General features: G+C 35.9%; 1 protein-coding gene across 2 annotated transcripts; it reads right to left on the bottom strand.

The window, feature by feature from the left end:
- Positions 1 to 268: 268 nt before the first annotated feature.
- On the bottom strand, positions 269 to 12,650 carry LOC148850913 (guanine nucleotide-binding protein subunit beta-2-like). Of its 2 annotated transcripts, none has more exons than XM_088944536.1 (6): positions 12,061 to 12,650; positions 11,843 to 11,937; positions 8,158 to 8,582; positions 4,881 to 5,244; positions 1,093 to 1,206; positions 269 to 724 (listed from the first exon to the last, which is right to left on the bottom strand). In XM_088944536.1, the coding sequence occupies exons 1-6, from the start codon at positions 12,164 to 12,166 to the stop codon at positions 689 to 691; spliced, it is 1,140 nt and encodes a 379-aa protein (XP_088800662.1). In that variant the 5' UTR covers positions 12,167 to 12,650; the 3' UTR covers positions 269 to 688. The 2 variants fall into 2 exon arrangements, with proteins under 2 accessions (XP_088800662.1, XP_088800661.1); XM_088944535.1 differs by having other exon boundaries at positions 12,037 to 12,534.
- Positions 12,651 to 15,759: the final 3,109 nt, after the last annotated feature.

The raw sequence follows: 15,759 nt of genomic DNA, 5'->3' as shown, positions 1-15,759 counted from the left end.
TTTATACTCTTTCCAAACTGAGCCTTAGCCTGCACTGGCTGCACCTAACAATACTACCGTTGCAAAAACGATCCAGCTACTAGCATTAACGGGAAGGAACAATTGACAGAGGGAAGTATTCGTTCAAGAGATCCTTCTAGATAAAGAAATCTTGTGAATTTGAAGATACAGTTGCCTAAGCTAAAAAGAACAAGCAAAAGAAAAGTTAGAGACAGAAACGTAATGGATAAATTACCGGAGACGGGCCATTTCCATATACCACACGTCATTTCGAAGCAATTGCTAGACCACTTTCTACTTGCTCAATTGCAAATTTCAACAGAAACAAGAAACAAACTGACATTACAAAGAGATACAACACGATGGCCCCTTTCAGTACTCTCAATACAAATCGTTTGTTTTTCTTTTTTTGTTTCTATTTTTTCATGTTTTTTCCTTCTCCTTTCTAGTCTCTTCTCCTGGCCTCCTTTCTCCTAATCACAACGTTTTACTCAAAATGAATTAAAAGAAAGTTGGAACGAATTACATGTTTCAAGGCGTAGAGACACTGCAGCACCTGATCAAAGAGTCAAGATTGTCCCATGAATATTCCTGTTGGGAATTGGGAAGTGGATGAAAGAGCATGACTTGCAGCAGTGCAACACAATCCACATAAACCAAAGTTTTGTAACCTTTCTGCTTGGAAAACTCAGATCTCTCTCCTGTCGCCTCCAAAAGCCCAAATCTGTCAACAAAAAAGAAATATTCAGAGCAAAACGTGTGAGGAAATTGCGGTTGATTTTAAACAAAAATTGTATCTGCTAAACATTTGCTGATCTATATCAAGGTTTTTGGCCACTGTGCCTCACGTCTGCTTTTACGTATGATGATATGAACATACAGAGCTTAAATGATTCATGGAAGGAGAATCAATGTGAACCTTATTACTTCATTTTTTGGTTATTACGCATTCAAAATGAGATATGGCCATCAAATAAAGAAGATTAGAAGACAGAATAACACACTGCTTAAACGTAGGAAGAATGGGTGCTTTGTTTTATGCATACCACAAACATCATGAAATAGAATTAACAGGTTTGTAGAGAATCTAACCTTCAGGTTCTTATCCCAACTTCCTGTACACAAGGCACTTCCATCAGCTGACAAACCTAAACAGGTGATCCGGCCCTCATGAGAGTTTTGCAAAGATCCCAAATTTAGAACCACCTGAGATAGGGACATCAAGTAGTTTTAAGAGAATTTTCACCAAAGTTTAGCATAGCACTGAATAAATTCCCAATGTTGGTAAAAACATTGAATGTAAATACAAATTGGAGTTGCAAGATTCACAAAAATCAAGTTGGAAATGACCAATATCCCATGACACGGGATGTTTCAAATTCTTGAAAGAGGACTCTAGTCAGTCCTACCAGAAGCAAGGGTGTTCAAGAAAATACCTCCATGGCCACCTTCTCATAGGCTGACTACATGGCAGTATTTATATGTAGAGACATACATGCCGATGCAATGGTGCAACAACAGAACACACCTATGTTTTTGGTTGCCTACAGGATTTTCCACAATTTATTTAGGCTTAGTTTGGAAGGAGTACAAACACAAATATATACAGTACAAATACATAGAAAATACAAAGTTTTGCAATCTACCTATTTGTATTTGTACTTTTTCCAAACTGAGCCTTACGTCCAAAGAGAGATCATTTCAAATAGAAATTCTTGATGCATTTCAAGTAGATAGCTCAACAATTCTTTTGGTGCTTGATCCGTTGTACAAATATGTAAAAGTGCAAACACAAACATGTACTGTTCATGAATATGTAAAGTTGGTTTTGTATTGATAAATTTTTTATTCTTACCAAATGGTTTTGCTTGTGATGGGTACAAACGCAAATTCCAAAACTGGAATCCACCTTTTTTACATTGACCAATTTTGAGAAACTTTACTCCCATTTTGAATGCAAACATGTCTTGGAATTCATAATTGGGTTCAGCATCTGCACTCTTACCAAAAAACAGCCTTGGGGGCAAAAACTTTTGCTCCAATGTAGAAATATCTGTCAAACTTGAGTTCACTTTGGTTTTGGACGTACCATAGGACTGATGAGAGCAGACCCAGACTACATCCCCAATCAAAACAGGCCACTTTATTTTATGCACAATCTCCCATGCTGGCGCACTCTCATGTTCTAAGAGAATTTAAACTTCACCATTCACCATTGATCAGCAGAAAAGGGATTTTATTAATGAAAGTTTAGGAATTACAAGAGCTGGGGTGTAAATTCCATACCAAGTCACCAAAAATTACAGATTTTCCCAAACATTTGCCGTCTCATAGCCCCTTGTTTGGCCAGAGAATCTGTCATTCCATTTGCTGCTCTTCTTACCCACTTAAAGGAAACATTTAGTTCTCTTGTTAGGCTTCACCATTTACCATATTCTAAGAGAACCTTTAAGTTTAACACATAGCAAGATCTTGGAAGAACATACAACAAGACCAAGTGGCTTGTTTTGATTGGGATACGTAGCCTGGAGGTACACCCTTGATGTAGCCAAAGTAAACTCCTAGAATTCAGACATTTAAGTCCGACAAGATAATGTGTCTACACCATTGTATGAAAATCAAAGTACTAAAATACTAGATAAACCATGGTTTTCGAACAGCCATTGACCTGGACAGTTGGACCATTCGGCCCGGGAACTGTCCAGGCAACCAGTTCTGTCTTAACCCAAACCCGGTCCCTGGCCAAAAACCGTTGAACCAGTCAATGACCCATTGACCCGGGTGGTCGAACCGCCAACCCGTTGACCCATTCAAGGGTTTTTAGCCATTTTATTTTTAATTATTTCCATTTTTATTTTTTTTGTCAGAACGGGCTGTCCATTCGACCGGACGGTCGAACCATCAACCTGGAAACCGGTGGCCAGAATGGTTCCATTTCTGGGCCGTTTTTTTTTAACCATGAGATAAACATCAGTTTACAGAAAGTAAAAGAATTCAGACATTTAAGTCTGACAAGCAAGGTTCAAAGTATTGATACGATATGCCCCAAATTGGGCATATTGTATTGTATCGTTGGCTTCTCAATACACCTGTTTACAGGTGCTTTTGGGAAATCAATTTTTTATTGATTAAATTATATAAAAGTATGTATAAAAATGATTTTTTTTTAAAACTAAAACAAAAAAAACGTGTGGCCTAAAAAGTATCGATACACCCCTGCTGATACAGTTGGGTGTATCTATTATGATTCGGCCTGCCCTTGAGTTCTGTTAAGTCTGATAACAGCCAAGAAGAGAAAAGAAGAAAGAAGAAAGAAAGAGAGAGAAAAGAGGAGAAAAGGAGAGAAGAAAAGGCTGGTTCGAATGAGAGAAAAATTACCTCTCCCATTCGGCCAGACATGTTTTATATTACTAACATAATGGAAAAGACACATGTGCCCTTACTTAAGTAAGGGACACTAGTTCTAATATAATATTACAGATCAGCAACCTCAACATAAGTATAAAGACAGAAATACCCCTACATACTTGACACTAACAGTATCAATACTTTGGACCTTGCTGACAAGTTCATGTGCATAAACCATTGTATGAAAATCAAAGTACTAAAATACTAGATAAACATCAATTTACAGAAAGTAAAAGAGATAAAAGGAAAAACAAAATCATAATACACTTCAATAGCCACACTGGCTACACCATGTGTGTAGCCTTGGGCTACAAGTGTCTTGTGTGTCTTGTATGCACAAGATACAGTGGCGAGTTTTTATTGGTGGATGTAGCCCGAGGCTACACCATTCCATGTATACAATTCCAGCAGCAGTAGAAAAGATGCCCCTTTTTATGGACAAATTTCACTGCTTATTTGTCTCCCTTGAACTTCGCCTTTAACTATAAAATTCTCCCCTATATTTTAACTATTTAAAAATTTACCCAATAAACATAATTAATTATTTATACAAACTTCACTTCCTCCCCAAACGCATACCCAAAATTACAAATTATTCCCTACGCTTCAATTTTCTACATTTGCAGCTAGCAAGTTGAATGTTTTAATCAAAATCTATGAATATTTGATGAATACCAAGATAAAAGTTCAGACTTTAGACTTTTCAATAATCATTTCAACTTAAGAACTAAGAAGGTTTATTAAATACACCATTCATTCATTCTTAAAATTTAAAATGAAATAGTTTTAAACTAGGTCAAATGTTTTTTATCAGTTATGTACCAAAAAAAAAGTTTTTTTATCAGTTAAACTATAACACATTTAAATATTTAATATTACTATAAATTCAATTATATGTTAAAGTCCAAATCACAACTAGAAGCACATTTTACATGTAACTATTTTAGGCAATTTTCTAACATAAAATATTTTCTGAAACAAATTAGAGTTGCCCAAAAGGTAATCGTTAATGTATTTTGCTTATTTTACTGGTTTTACTGGGGCAAAAAAAAAAACCACCAAAATGCTAAATCTGTTTAGGTTTTGTAAGGGATATTTTGAAACAAACTTCAATTTATAGGTACATATTAGACAATTAACTTAAAAGGAAATGAAACTTATCGTTCTTAGTAGAAAATGAAATTTATCCTTGTTGGTTTACTTGTTTTTACCAGTTCTCGTTAGGAGAAAAGATGCCAATAAGTTTCAAATTCTTTTACAAAGATGCCAATAACTATTTATTGGGCACAAAATATAAGTAGTGAAAGTGCATAGAAGAAATTATAATTTTAGGTAAAATATAGGGGAGAAAGATGAAATTTACCCTTTTTGGGAGGGGGGAGGGTGAGGGATTTGGGTGCTAGCCTCTTGTAAAAACTGGTAACAATATGGTCAGAAGGATTAAACTTAATACATATAACTAACTTACATACCTTTGCCACTAGGGTGTCCCATACATAACAATCATTATTTGAGTATGCAGCAAACAGAAGCCTGCCTGATATTGAGAAGGCAATAGAGATCACATGAGGAACCTCACCATCAGCAGCAGCATGCTGCTGATGGTAGACTTGAAGCTGGTGCCCAGTTCTCATGTCAAATAACCTGCATGTTCCATCATCTGAGCCGGTTCCAAATCTTTGTCCATCTGGGAAGAACTTCACAGTGTTAACATCTCCTTCATGGCCATGAAATGTGCGCACTGCTCGACTTGCAATACGGGTGTCCCACAACCGGACAGTTGCATCACATGAACCAGAAACAAACATCTTTGAGTTGGATCCATTGATTGATACACTGATGAATGAAAGGAAGAAAAAAGAAATTAGTCTACTTGAAACATTCAGCACATGCCTGCATAAACAATCCAGACAATGACCACACAAGTCAGAATGAGGTGCCACATATGAAGTAGACGAAAAAGGGAACCCCTTTGGACTTCAAATCATTTCTCAAAAGATTCATCTTCTAGTATTTTCTGTCATACCCTACTAAAAATATTACTTATAATGATATAGTGGCAAGAAAATAAAGAACAGAAAGATAACCAGTGCAAAACCTCATTAGCTGACAGCAACTGACAAACCTTTTAGGAATAAAGAGCAACAAATGAGTCATACTAGAACTCTTCATCGCTGTCCCTAACACCAGTCCAAATCCCTTCTGCTCAAGGATAAAATTAAGGAAGTCAGTCATAAGCCTTCTCCAAATCTATCATGTTACAGGAAATCCATCTACCCAAATTCTCCTTTCCTCCAAATGCCATCTATAGTCTATTGAGCTTCCACAAGAGCTCCTGAATGGTAATTATTGCAGAAATCAAGGATAATGCGGGGAAAGGACCATTTAAACAAATAAAGAATGTTAGAGAATCAATGCCCATACTTACACGAAGCTGCAAGGTATCTTCCCTTCACTCCTGTCAATCCACTTCCTTCTCCAGAAGTTTCTTCTTAAATCCTCTTATATTTTCATCCTTATAGTATTTTGTTTTAGGTTCTAATATTCTCTATTTGGTTGGTGTTTCCCCCTAAAACCACTAAGATCCTTAATTGTTGAGTGAGTTCTTTGGTTGAATCAGGGAAACCAGTTACCTGCCGTGGATCATTACTACACATTAGCAGAAAAAGTAGAAAGCATTCTAACTTTCTTTTTTTTCTTCACAGAAGACTGAATTCCATCCCTCCAGTTAAATGGATTACATAACAAGACATGTAATGCATTCTATCATACATCTAGCAACAAAGGCTTGGAGCTATTGAAGCCTAATCAACCTTGAGGTCTTTTTCAATGTCACTGGTTCACAAGATGAGGAATGAAGCCTCAGTGGTACTTTTATTATCAGGGGCCAGCTTCTTAAGTATGTCCTATGTTAGCTGAAGTCTGCTGATGGAATTATGAATTATCCTGTATTGGTGAGTGAGCTCCCTAACATCCTAGAGTGGTTCTAGGGTTCCTACACTCTTTCTCTTTCTAATTCTCTCTTAGGCTAATGCATTTTTTGTTTCTATTTGTTTTTTTCTTTTTAGGTTTTTGGTGCTATTTTTTGCTTATTGGAAAGAACAAAGTGAATCAATCTGCAGTAATTGGTCTGCATTAAAGCTGTAGAAAGGAGTACTGAATGTACTAACTATTTCCAGCACTTTAGTTGAATTAAACCCTATAAAAGTCACATCTAGAAAATTGTCCATCCTAGAATTCAAAAAGAACTGCATGAGGAATTTTGACTGACCGGATTGCACCACCATTTATTTAAACTTGAAAATTTATTCCAACAGGTTAGGTTAGTTCACACTAATTCCTTAGTTCTGCCAATCCCTTTATTTTCTCTCTCTAAAGTCTTGCTCAACTCAACAATGCCTTACCTCAACAAGCTCTTTTCCTACTAAAAGTAATTTTTCATCTTCTAGCTATCTTAACATTTATCAAATGCTCAGGTTAAATATATTCTAGAAGTGTCTATGCGATATCTAATGTCATATCAGATGCAAATTATTTTTTGCAATAAAGATAAACTTTTTAAAATAGAAAATGTAAATAAATGCATCTGGGCATCAAATAAGCGCATTCTAAACGAGACAATAAAAATTTTATTTTTGACGCTTTAATTGAAAATTAAAAGAAAATGAAAGTAACAAGTCATAATTAATCAGCCTTCCATTTACAGATTCACATTGTAAGAAAGGAAGTTCTGACTAACAGCCAAATCCCAATTTGAACTAGACTTTGAAGCAAGTTGATTAAGAAAACATCAAAGTTTATGGGAACTTTATAGAGCTCTAATGTCCTCTCATTAAACAGTTCCCTAAAGTTTGTTCAACTACAGGTAGCTATACTAGTTTAAAGGTTACAATTTCATTGTTCAAGCACCAAGAAAGAAAAGAAAAGAAAAGAAAAAAAAAGGAGACCCATCCTCCCAAAAAAAGGAAAATGAAAAGGTTAATTGTTCTACAAAAGTCAAAGAAGGTTATTGGATTTGAATATTATCAAAGCAAGGTTCAAAATATCGATACAGGTAGGGGCGTAGCGTATCGGCATGTACCTTTGCTCGCCTTTTTTTTTTTTACTTTTTCTTTGAAACTGGTTCAGAGGGGTCAGTTTAAGGCCGGTTTACCCCCTGAACTAAGCCAAACCCCGAAACACCCCCTGTATGGGGCCTGATACGATATGCATTGACCGATACACCTCGATACATTGAGATATTTTGATCCTTGCATCAAAGTATATCCAAACACCAAATAATGGCATGAAGTCAATTCCAAGAACAAAGAATAGAATTTCTATAAATTCAGGATTTCATTTGGAAGGAAAAAAGAGCATTGTATATCTATGTATATATATATTATTAAAAAATAATATACATAGATACATATACATATATATATAGAATATCAAAACAATCAATTATGAGAGGATCTTTATCAACTAAAAAATAAAATACATCTTCCACAGAAAATAGTGGGCATTTAGGAGACATGTGTGACAGAACAGGCACAATAAAGCGAGGCCACATCTTCTATCACAAATAGCGGGCATTTGCATGTGCAAGAGGGGAGAGAGAGAGAGAATGTGGGGAGTGATGTCAACAAATGGACTAAAATGTAGGGATGGTTTCTGTATTGAAATAAGGTCAAGGCAAGTACTGATATTAGAGAGAAAGAGATTCATATTCTTCAACTCAGAATTCATGGACATGATCTTTATACACACCTTAGTACATCAGCTGTGTGCCCTGATGGAAATTCACCTCCAAACACAGAAAGCCTCTGGCCTGTGGTAACATCCCACAAAACACACGTTTGATCACCAGAACTGGTTATTAGGTGAGTATCTTCATCTGCAACATACTGACATGAAGATACATAACCCTTGTGCCCACTTAACATCCTTGATACTGGTAAATTCCCATCCTTGTCAACTGGAGAGTTTAGATTGAAGATAGAGCAGACACTATCAAGACCACCACATGCAACAGACTGACCATTTGGAGAAAAGGCACATGTCATGACCCATGCACATGGTAACTTAATAGCATGAGTTTTCTGGCTCGTTAGAGCATTCCACACAATTAACCTCCCATCTTGTGATGCACTGACAATTCGATTCTTTTCAGGAGTCCAGTCCAATGAATAAACCTGGCAGATTTCTTAGAAAATTAATTAATTCTTTTTGAGACTAATTAGTAGATTAATGTTACTACAGATATCTAAGAGAGCATTTATGGCCGCAATTAGTAGCTTCTGATGTCCAGACAAAGAAAGTAAAGCAAAAGATGCAGTTGCAGCAGTTATGGAAGTTGTAGAATAAGAAAATGACAAAAATGGTGGCAATTTTTAAAATGCATGAAGACCCAAAAAATCCAGCACAAATACAATTTCTACATGTCTGTTGCAGCTCTGATGTTATTGGTACTTTCCATCATGAAATAAAACATCCAAAAACCAGCATAGATCATAAAATAAAATAACTCCACCACTATGACTCCACTCAAGATACAGGAATGCCCCCAACACTGGTAAAAAAAAATGTAAACAGTATGGCAATAAAAAGAACTAAAAGGTTCACCAAGAGAAAATTTCAATCCAACCAAAAGTCTTGCAGCCCTGAAGCTCCACTAGTTCCATCTCTTAATGCTCCATTCTCTACCGTCCTAATTCTTGATAAATGATTAACTATATAAAGAAGGGCAACTGGACTGATCCTAAATAGCAATATTCAAGTAGGGTGATAACTTAAAAAAGAAGAATGAAGTTTGAAGTTATGATAGTGATTAGTACAACCTCATCCTCACACCAGATAAGTCTCTTGCAAAAACAAATCCAATAGGAAACCACTAGGGATGGATTCAAGCCGAGCCGAATAGTACCAGGTTCGAGCTCGGCTCAAGTAAAAAATTCATAAACTCGAGCTCAATTTTGAGAAAAAAATATTTTATAAAAATAAAAATTATATATATAAATTTATTTTATATTTAAAAAATTAAGAATTATAATAATTAATAATTATAACATTTTTATTATTTATATTATTTTCTACAATTTTATTATATATATATATATATATATATATATATATTTGAGCCGGCTCGCGAGCCGAGCTCTAGTAGGCTCGAGCTTGGCTCGTTTAATAATCAAGCCACTGAATTGGGCTCGAGCAGCTCGTGAAAAGCTTGGCTCGTTGCCAAGCCTAGGAACCACTAATATATTCCATTTCTTATGTAAATTTTGTATCCACTATTCAAGTAGGGCGGTAACTTGAGAAAGGATAATGAAGTTTGAAGTTATGATAGTAATTGATACATCCCCGTCCTCACACCAAGATAAGTCTGTTGCAAAGACATCCAAAAGGAAACTGCTATATATTTCATTTCTTACGTAAATTTTGTATCCAATTTTACAGCACAGTATCCATGCAAAACCCACGAGTATAACTAGAACCTACATTAAAATCAATTGCAGCTGCAGGAAAGAAAATCCAAAAGTAAATACAACAACAATAAAAAAAATGCATGAAGATAATCCCTAAAAACGAATGAAAATAACAATTTTGTCAAAAATCAAAATGACACGAAGAGGACATTTTGCATATATCCTTCCAGCCAGAAGTGCCATTCATTATTAGAACTTGTGAGGCTTAAATTTTGTGCTCTTTTAAGAAAAATATAAAATTAAAAAGAGGAAAAGCATAGAAGCATGCACAAGGGTAGTATATCATGTAGAAAGAACATTTAAATGAATAGAAGATCAAATAAAAAGAACCATAATACTACTAGGAGCTCTAGAGAAGGTCGTGCATTCTTACAGTCCATTCAATAACAATTAAAAGGTTTTAAATGCAAAAGAGTACCTCTAAACAATTTTTAATTTTAACACAAATAGCCATACATGCATTTAAACACAACACAGAAGGCATCTCAACCATGCAGAGAAGACTAAGATGGTTTGGGCATGTAATGCAAAGACCATATACAGTACCAGTGAAAGCAGTGATCTGTTGCAAATTGAAGGCCCTAAAAGTAGGAGTGAGAAAAAAAAACGAAAAACCGAACCGACCGAAACCGAACTGAAAAATTGGTTAACCGAACCGGTCGGTTCAGTTTCGGTTTGGTATTTTTAACAAACCTAAGGTATCGGTTCAGTTTCGGTTAACCAATATAGAAAACCGGTGGTGAACCAAACCGACCAGTATACATATATTTCTATATATTTTATATATATTTGTATATAATATATTTTATATATTATATATATATTATAAATTAATAAATATGAATTATATATAAATATATATTTATAATATATGATATATTATTTACTATTTAAAATATAATATTTTTATATATATTTATAATTTTTTATTATATATTTATATATATATTTTTTATAATATATTGTAAAAATCAAAAAACCGAAAAACCGATGGTTAACCGATTGGCTTCGATTTGGTTTCGGTTACTGGTTTTCCAAAAACCGGTAGTACTGGTTCGGTTCAAAGAAGCCCCACGGTTCGGTTAACCTAACCGTGAGCACCCCTACCTAAAAGAACTGGGGGCAGACAGATAAGGACATGGGCTAACGTGAGAAATGATTTAAGGCCCCATAATTTAACAATGGACATGATATGAAACAGAACAGAATGGTGGAACAGGATTCATGTAGCCAACCACTTATAGACAGGACGGAAGGCATCTCATGAGGAAAGTACCTCATAGGCTTATACTCTCAGGCGCCTAACTTTTAGGTTGAGCAGCATCAAGGCTAGTTTCTTGAGTCTCGGCGTCAAGGCATAAGGCTCATGTGACTTTTAGAGAGACAGAGCATTCGAAGGGGAAAAACCACCCTTCCATTCTTCTAGACTATAAAGAAGTTTTCAGGGAAAAAATTTAATTGAACTCATGAACTCAAAAGAGAAATATCTCAAAGAAAGTTAACGTATTTGAATATGTAATATTAAAACCTCAATCACATTTGTTGGATCAGAAACATAGTATTCGTTCTATATTTTTGACGTCTTCTTTTGGCATTGAGTGATCTATCATACACAACAAAACTGAAAAAGTTTCCAAATGTTTTCACTCGATTCGCCAAGCATTTCAACTAGTCGCATCCATTGGATTCTCCTGACTATGCAATTTATCATTCCACATGGCATCCATTAAGCGTAGGAACGAGGCAGTTAGACGGAAGCATATATCAATGAAGGATCTTTAATTACCAATACATGTCCAGTAAATAAGAACAGAAAAATTAAAACAATCGGATACAAGTAAGAAACAAGAATCTAACACGGCTTCCTTTTCTGGTTTTTTTTTTTTTTTTTATTGGGTGTTTTGGGAGGTAGTTAGCGAATCGCCCCAAAACAGAACCTTGAAAAAACAGCTTCTCAAAAGTCTTACCTTCCCCGTGTGCCCCTGCAATATCCTACAACAGACCAGATCGGTAGGGCCAAAACTAACTGGTGTTCGTCCCTGCGACCTGGCATACCCGGCAACTGTAAAACCAGAACATAGAAAACGGATCTAAGAACACGAAACACAGAGTTTCTTGAAAAAAAATAAAATAAAATAAAAAGACAAAAAAAAGTTCGGACAGTGGCTGTAGCAGCTTGAACTACCATCAGTGTCGAGAAGAAGAGTTCTTTTCTGCTTCAACCGTTCTCTGAGTGCATTGACAGTGGCTGTAGCAGCTATATGCCGCTCCTTCAATTCGGCAACAGACATCTCAAACCCTAGAGCGAATCGGACGATAAAAATCAATACCTGCTCGCCATTAAAGGTCCTTTTCGGGACCAATCCAAACCCTAATTCCCATTTCTTCCCGTAATTCAAGCGTGAAACGAAGACAATTGGATGTTTTGACAACGGATCAATGAAGTAGAAAAGGGGAAGAAGAAGGACGACCCTGTTTCAGCTCAGCAGAACGAATGTAGTGGGTTAAGAGAAAAAGAGAGAGAAGAGAAGAAGGCGTCAAACGTCAAACATGGTGAGTTGGTGACCTCCAACAGGGTTCAGACTTGCGAGAAACGCCAGGGGCTGAGTGGGCAGCGGGTTAGTTGGATTCCACCGGGCCCACGTGTACCACGGCTCATGCTCAAAAGTCTGCAAAGTTGTAAGTTACTTGACGTGTCTGCTGACTATTTCCACGTGCAGACGCTTTAGAGAAACGAAGAAGTACGGATACATACGATGCAAAATTCTGAATTCCAACCCCTACTACTAGCCCTCTCCCCTATAAATCACATCCTGCCGTAAATTTGACATCAATTCACGGTCAGATTTGCATTCCCCTGTACTTTAGAGTTATAAAATTCTGATTTAGTCGACTCGTACTGAATCAGGGAAAAAAAATAGGCGATGTCAGAGACGTAATCCTACGTGGCATGCCTGGACAGCAGAAATACCGGAAGAACAAATAGAGGGGAGAGATAGAGTGTTGCTTGTTGTATAAGTTGGAATGGTGGGAATCAATCTCTGATCGTCCACTAAAAGCATACAGCAGTACCAAATTTTGAGTTTGTTTCGAGTTTGTTTCAGCACGTGATGCTAATCAGCTAATGACTTTGGATGACTTTGGAGAGACTTTAGAGCTGCTTTGATGCCATCACATCATACTTTCCAGTTTCCATCATATGCGGACTAGCTTTGATAACATCATCTTCCACCGCACATCTTATGCATGTCCCACTTGTGTAACGGGCCCCAGTTTCATAGTAAAATGTACGGTGTCAGATCAAATTGGGAGTGCGTTGAAATGTATTTTGTTAAAAAAGGAGATCCCAACTCCTAAAACGTACCCTATATTTTTGTATTTGACTAATACACACCCAATCGTATAAAATCACTTTACTTAAATCCACCTTTGTAAAAAACCGTTATGAGAATCATCTCTTTACATCCTAAAATCAGTGAAAATCCAAAAATGCCCCACTGAATAGTCTCTCATTTGTTTGAGTTGCCAATTTAGCGAATTGATGGGTAAACCGTAAATATAGATGTTGATCAAACGGATATTAGGGTCAAAAAATCGACTTTTACTTCCATCGAATAAACCTTCAGATTTAATACGACTCTACTTTAATCTTTTAAAATATAAAAAATTAATGTAAATATAGCATATTGAATTTATTATATAAATTAATATATAATATAATATAATATTTAAAATATATACTTTTATAATTTTAATTAGGAAAAACTCCAGTCCTTAGGGCCTAGTGTCACTTTGGTCCATAAACTTTAAAATGCTATAATTCAGTACCTGAACTTTCAAAGCATGGCAATCCAATACTTGTTGTTAACTTACTGTGCTAAGTGACATTTGAAAAATACACAAATGCCCTTTGAATGTTATCTAATTTTCTTTATCAATCATCCAAACATTGACAAAAAATTAACAGTCCAAAATTCTTGCATCTTCTATTCAAAAAGTTGGGGTCACTAGAATGCCCACTCAAATGTGATCACAACTTTCTTGAATGGAAGAGGCAAGGATTTGGGACTTTTAATTTTTTGTCAATGTTTAGATGGTTGAAAAATAAAATTAAATGACACTTGAAGGGCATATGTATCTTTTTCAAATGCCACTTAACGGCTGGTTAAACAACTAATTAATAGGAGCCCAGATCTCTTGCCCAAGAGAAGCCTAGCCACATTTATCACAGGCACACATGGAGAACATATGTTCCCAAATCACGGGAGGTGGTGTATTGTGGATAAGCGTGGACAGGATATCTGAAGTCAATTAATAGTAGGTATTGGATTGTCATGTTTTAAAAGTTCGAATACTGAATTGTTGCATTTTAAAATTCGGAGACAAAAGTGGCACTAGGCCCAAAGTACAGGGTACTAATTGGAATTTTCCCTTTTAATTATAACTATATAAAATTTATATATTAAATCTAATTATTGGAATTTTCCCTTTTAATTATAATATAATCAAATTCAAATATTAATCGGATCGAATGGAATCAAATCCAATTATTGACTGAATCCATATTCCAAAATCCAGGTTTTCAGATATCATTGGTAGGCCCGTACATCACCCTGTATTTTTTAAGTATAAGCAACTTTAAAGAATTGATCAAATGCCAAGAAATAATCCAAATGTGTTGTGAGGTCAGCGTGAGATGCACTTTTAGGAGCAAATGCCTGAGCGTCGACAAATCCAAAGACTAAGAATGGTAGAGGGCAATTGGGCCCATAATTTGCCACCCGTAGGACCTTCCACCTTAACAGGAAATCGCAATCCCTTGCAGCCTTACATTGAGAATATATCTTAATAAAAAATATAGAAGTATAAAGATATTCCCAATGCACGATGTAAAAGGCTATGCAAATGGTGTGAGTAGGAAGCCACCTTCCATCACATACAGAGGAGGTCATTCGCCGAGGTTGCCCAGTAACCGGATTTGCAGAAAATATTTGGAAGCATGGTTTTCAAAATCAGACCAAACCGAACGATCAGACTGAAAAAGCTGAGAACCAATCAAGTGACCAGTTTCGATTTTTCCAAAACCAGAAATTAACCCAAAATCATTAATTTTGATCAACAAACCACTGACCCGAACAATTAACCATTCAAACCATTCGAACGGTTTTAACCATTTTTTTCTATTTTTTATTTTTTGTCAGAATGGGCTAACCGTTCAATTCTTCCAATCTAGTAACCGAACCCCTGACCGATTCGGTCTCCGAATCGGTTTTAAAAACCATGTTTAGAAGTACGAAGAGAAGGATCAATGTAAGATGCCACCACAGACCCTTGTGTCCGAGCTACGACTTATGACGGCTCTTCTCCAGTAAACCCCAGCCCGTATCAATTAGCAAAAAAGAATGGATCGACAAAAAAATAATAGTTAAATTAATAAAAAGTCTACTTTACCCGACCCAGCCTATAACCAGTTCCTATTGTTGGCAAATTTAGGCTCAATTTAGAATGAGTACAAATGCAAACATGTACAATGTAAATACATACAAAATAATACAAAATACAAGATTTTGCCCTTAAATACATACAAAATACAAGATTTTTCCCTCCACATATTTGTATTTGTACTCATTCCAAACTAAGCAAATTAAGCCTTGGATCCACTTGGTTCACGGAAACAGATATTTAGAATGAGAATCAGAATAAATCATTATGTTTGTTGGATGGAATCAGAATCCCATTCCCCTTCCCCTTCGGCCCTTCCTGGTGGATAGCACTCCCCCATTTGAGAGAGTCATTTTCCCCTCTGGGAATGAAATCCTATGCCAACTGATTCTAATTTTGATTCTACTTCCTGTCTGAACCAAACAACTATGGGAATAGACGA

This window comes from Nelumbo lutea, chromosome 5 (assembly GCF_056320005.1).
Source record: "Nelumbo lutea isolate HS-2025 chromosome 5, American lotus-T2T, whole genome shotgun sequence".
NCBI lineage: Eukaryota > Viridiplantae > Streptophyta > Magnoliopsida > Proteales > Nelumbonaceae > Nelumbo > Nelumbo lutea.
Note: the sequence above shows the minus strand (reverse complement) of the source record. Positions and strands in the feature narration are given on the sequence as shown.